The sequence below is a fragment of the Carlito syrichta genome, unplaced genomic scaffold (assembly GCF_000164805.1).
Source record: "Carlito syrichta isolate Samal-C Ts95f unplaced genomic scaffold, Tarsius_syrichta-2.0.1 Scaffold303663, whole genome shotgun sequence".
Classification (NCBI taxonomy): Eukaryota; Metazoa; Chordata; class Mammalia; order Primates; family Tarsiidae; genus Carlito; species Carlito syrichta.
In genome coordinates this window covers 82,631-87,978 of record NW_007247759.1, presented here as the reverse complement: position 1 = coordinate 87,978, position 5,348 = coordinate 82,631, and the positions used below count along the sequence as shown (strand labels likewise).

The 5,348-nt window shown below is 40.5% G+C and overlaps 1 protein-coding gene across 2 annotated transcripts in view; it reads left to right on the top strand.

Moving 5' to 3' along the window:
* The first annotated feature begins 1,942 nt into the window (after positions 1-1,942).
* SEL1L (SEL1L ERAD E3 ligase adaptor subunit) overlaps positions 1,943-5,348 on the top strand; it is a 66,429-nt gene continuing 63,023 nt past the window's right edge. For both annotated transcript variants that reach the window (XM_008058946.2, XM_021712824.1), the window contains exon 1: positions 1,943-2,126. In XM_008058946.2, the coding sequence (XP_008057137.1) occupies positions 2,057-2,126 (70 nt within the window). In that variant the 5' untranslated portion in view covers positions 1,943-2,056. The remainder of the gene's footprint in view (positions 2,127-5,348) is intronic.

Here is a 5,348-nt window from a genome sequence, read left to right as displayed (position 1 = left end):
GGAGAATAGAGGTGCCCATGGGAAGGCATGATTATGGAAATATGGAAACCTGGAAAGCAGTAAAAGAGAGTGAGAAATTGGCTCATGCAGCATTCAGCACAGGGCCTTAAATATAAGGAGTATTTAGTGAAGACAAAACTGAAAAGAGAAGTTGGGCCTTAACTAAGCAGAGAATGTTCCCAAATCTTATCAATCTTATAATCACTGCTTCTTCTGTGGAAAGCAGAAGTTTCTTCCCCAGGACTTCTCCCCAAGACAGTAGAACTGTCAGCACAAGTCTTTATTTTGTGAGTAGAAGAAAATCTAACATTTTTTGATTGCATGAAAAGAACAGTCATTAGAACATCTTCATTAGGTATATGAAAGCAGTGTTTAAAGAAAATTAATATGGCCATGTGACTTAGGTTAGAATGAAGGGAGAATAATGTCACTGAATATGGCTAGAACTCAGAAGCATCATCCAGGCAAAGGGAAATGAGGGGAGTTTTCAGTGAGAAAGATTTTAAGAAGATAAATAATAAAAGTAAATTAAAAATAATTACAGAGTTCAAATTCATAGTTCTCGACGATTGATAAGAAAGAAAGGGAAGGAAAATACAAATACCAGGTTTTACTCTATAATTTAAAATCAGAGAAACTCAGAGGAAACATTGCTAGTGACAGAAATGGAGATGAGAGCCAAGGAGGTTATAACAGAAAAGAGAATTTTTTTGGTGAGACAATATCTTTCCTCGATTTCCTCCAATGTGAGTAAGGAATAGCAGTTCGTTTTTTACCCTCTTCCTGGAAAAAAAGAATCTTAAAGAAGATGGGAGACAAATGCCCAGAAATGTCAAAATATATGGCCAATGTAGACTTTTCCAAAGCCCTGAACTTGGCCTGGCTATGTTCCAGGCCTAAGGACTGACTATGGATGAGTGCTAGGGAAAGCAGAATGACACAGTTTGATGAAAGAAGTGGCAGGAACACCAAGTCACTTCTGAGCAGCCCTGCTACCCAGTTAGAGCATGCCTGGAATTGGTACTTACTACACAGAGTATTTCCCTGTCTGCAATGCAATCACTATCACCTCTACCTCCACACACATTAGCCTGACCTCCTAACACCAGTTAGGGAAGAAGAGAACAACACAACTGACAAAAAGAGAGAGATAAGAACAACAAGTTTGCAAGGACTGTTGGCACATTTTCCAAATGATTATTATCTAGTGAACCTATTAAAAATGAATACTAGCATTGAGATAATCTGTACTGGGTGAATGTATTTCCCTTTATTTTGTTGGGGAAAGGAGAATGAGCAGTGAGTTTCCCACTAGTGCTGTTTTATCTAAGTTAAAAATAATAATAATAACCTTGAATTCCGTCTTGCTGTTGTATTTTTCTCAGTGCTCATATCACTATGTTCAATTCAAAAAAACTTAAAACAAATAGGAAGCAATGCTTACAAGTTCTTAATCTTATAATGTGTGTTTCTTAATATTTATTTAGCTAAGAAAAAAAAAAGACATGTGAATTAATAGCCTTGAGTCAATATCTAGCCCAGGAGGTGCTATTAAATTATCTTGTTAGTTAAATTCTCTCGAGTCACTTGGCAATTGTAAATCTGCGCCACCATGAACTACATTTCCCAAGAGCACACTTTGAATGAATCCCATGAAGTGCATTGTGGGAATTGTAGTCCTGGTCGTATCTCGGTCCTCCCAGCCTTTGACTCAAGCTCTGATTCCGGTTGAACCCGGTGGCTACCAATTAACTGGGGCCATGTCAGTGAGGCCGTGGCCCAACCGGAAAAGCGGGTGTGGGAGTCTCGCACGATGATTGGCCAATAAATGATCACGGGGCGGGGCAATGAGGTGGGCGACGAAGCCACTGCGATTGGACAAGGATACAAGGGCGGCGGGTGGGGATTGGCTGGGCGCCGGGTCAGGGAGGCCTGGGAAGGGGCGGAGGAAGGCGCCTAGAGCCGGAAGAGCAGCGGCGAGGCGGTGGCTGCTGAGTCCGTGGTGGCAGAGGCGAGGGCGACAGCTCCAGAGGGTGGCGGCGGCCCCGAGAGCAGGATGCGGGTCCGGATCGGGCTGACGCTGCTTCTCTGTGCGTTGCTGCTGGGCTCGGCCTCGGCGTCCTCGGGTCAGTATCCGCCCCTCAGGCTGAAGGCCCCGAGCCTTCGCCCCCCAGCCTCCGTCCGAGCCGTGGGGGTTCCAGGCTGGGGGCTCCGCGCTCTCCGCTCACACCACACACTGCCCTGTCACTCGCTCTCTGTGTGCTTCGGCTGGCCTGGACCAAAGGGAATGTCTGGGGAGCTGGAATGGGGAGGAAAAGAAGGGGTAGTCACCCTGCCCACAGCTCTGTCCCACGTAACAAACTTCAGGCGACTCCTTTTCCCTGCTTAGACCCGCCGTGACACGAGCCCCAGTGGAGCTTCCGCGACGCTCTTGTAGATTGTGTGCTGCATCGACCGGGTCTGGAGTGCTGGGTTTGGGATTTGTACGTTAAGTAATTGACACACCTGGAGCTGTCACTTTGGGCAGAGCCGAGGCTATCAGGACCAGGATGTTGACAGTGGCTTGGCGAGTTTGCTTAACTCCTGAGATGGTCCCTGGTCTATTTGTTTGAAAACGAAGACTTTTGATCTAATGAAAGCCACTGCCTACCCCTTTCTTAAGTGGTGACCTCCGCCACAGTGTTTCTAAGTTGCCCCATGTTTGTTGGCAGTGATTTTATGATTTTGGAGAAAATCTTTCTTATAAAATGGATAGCTAATAGTTTTAGTGATGTATATGCTTTTGAATTGGTTTTCCAATTAGCTGATTAATATTCAGGTTCAAAAAGTGATATTTTTCTCTTTTAAGGTTGTGTGTGTGTGTAAGCAGGATTTATTGAGAGGACAGAGAAACTCCCACAGTGGGTGGGGACCTAAGGGGGTTGCCATCTTTTAAGTTTTTAATCTGCTTACATCTGAAAACTTCTATTTTGAGAGTGTTGATTTAAAAAAAAATACTTAGCGTTTGTAAGTGTTGATAAAGAAAAATTAGTAAAGTTTTGGAATTTTAATCAGTTTCAGTTAGCAAGACAGCTGTTCTGTGGCTTTAAGTGTTTTTGGAACAAGGCAAGAGTGTAAATGTCAACTTTTTTTTTTAAACAGAAAATTCCCCAGATGGTTATGTGAATCCCCAAATTATCTGTCCTAGTTGTAAATCAGTGTCATATCATCATTATGCTTCTAAAATAAGAGGTCTAAACCTAAGAATCTATCAGTGCTGTCATTTGAGATTGTTCCAAAAGCAACAAGCCATATGCTAATTGTTTTACTGCCAACCTCACACCTTGAGGTCCGCTCCCCACCTCCACTTGTGATGCTTGGAGTTCTTGACCAAATCTTTACGGACTATACATAACTCTTGAGCACTTCTAGCAGTTATTTGACCAAAATAACTATGAGATGAAGCTGTTGAGTTTAATGGATGGAGTGCCTGGTACCAGAATTCCTCTTACCAGTTAGTTAAAAATTTGATATTAGATCTGGAATAGCTCAGGTATATGGAGATTAACAGCCTCCATAACTGATTCTTCACACTAAAGCCTGAGAACTACAGTAATTAAAGAACAAGTGTATATCCCTCTGAATTCAATTTTCAAAGTTTAAAGAAAATTAAAGCATAGAAATTTTTGTACATCTTCCTTTGCCTGTGGTTCATGTAGTTAGAGCCTTCATGTCAGTGGAAATGATACTTGAAAGTCAACAGTTGGGATTCTCAAGATATGTTATAAGACTATTAGTACTGACTTGTTAAATCTTTGGGTTGTATTGATGCAAGTTAAAGGACCGTGTTCAAGAAATGTCTGCTCTGATTTCCATCATAGTTAAAACAGGGCCAAAATACTTCTCTGGTGAAGGCAAAAACCTAACTTAGCCAGAACTAAAGCAATATAGATGTGCATGCTAAAAGGTAATGAAAGTAGTACTGTGTTAACATGAAGTTAAGATATAATACAACACCTGTGCGAAATAAAGTTTTGTCAATTAAACACATGGATTTTCAGTTGACTTTTTTATTCATTAAAGTGCTTATTTATACAGGATTTCAACCTCATTTTGAAAGTTTAGATTTAAACTTTTGCTCCAGCATAAATATCAAGTTCTGGGTGATAATTTTGTTTGAACATTAGTAGTTTCTCAGGACAAATTGTGTCTATTACCAGGTAGAATATGATAACCCAACAAAGAGAACCTTGATTCTATCACTGTTAGCTGTTATCTAATATCTTATTTAAAAGGCATGTAAAAGTATGATATGGTCATGCACCACTTAATGACATTTTGGTCAATGACAGATCGCATGTAATGTGGTGGTCCCATAAGATTATAATGGAACTGAAAAATTCCTGTCAAGTGACATCTAATTGCTTGAATTTTTTAATAAATTTAGTCTAAGTCTACAGTAGCATGCAGTAATGTCACAGGCCCTTATATTCACTCACCACTCACTCACTGACATACCATGAGCAGCCTATAGTCCTGCAAGCTCCACTCATAACTGCCTTAGACAGGTGTACCATTTATTATCTTTTACACCATCTTTTTACTGTACCTTTTCTATGTTTAGATATGCTTGGATACATAAATACTATTGTGTTACAACTGCCCATAGTATTCAGTGCGGTAGCATGCTGGTCACATTTGTAGCTGGTCACATTTGGAGCAATAGGCTATACTATACAGCTGACATGTAGGAGGCTACACCATCTAGGTTTGTGTAAGTACACTCTGTGGTGTTCACATGATGGAATCACCAAACAGTACACTTCTCAGAATGGATCCCCATTGTTAAGTGATGCATGATTGTACTTATATTAGAAATGTCTTCTTTTCCTTGTGAAAAAGTAAATTTCAAAGAGATTACAAAGGTATTTCTTCATTATTCTCAAATAATAGTGAAAAGGCTGTAATGTTTCCCACCTAGGAAAAATTCCAATCAACAAGTGACATCCAATTGCTTTAATTTTTTAATAAATTTATTTCCTTATTTTGAGCAGGAAGAGGCAAATATTCTATCCTTTTGTGTGTGTGCCAAACAATGTTAGACTCTTTAATTAGGTCCACCGCCAGGTATTTCAGGTAATCATTATAAATTTAGAGAATAGTTTTCAGATTGCAGAGAATGTTTAATTTCACTCCTTTAGTTGTTTCTTAAAACATTATTGTGAGTCACTAAGACAGATGGTATTATCCCCTTTTGACAAGATCAAATTCAGTGACAAAGCAGAAGACAGAATGGCTGGTGTCTCTCTCTCTCTCTCTCTCTCTCTCTCTCTCTCTCTCTCTCTCTCTCTCTCTCTCTTTCTCCCCCC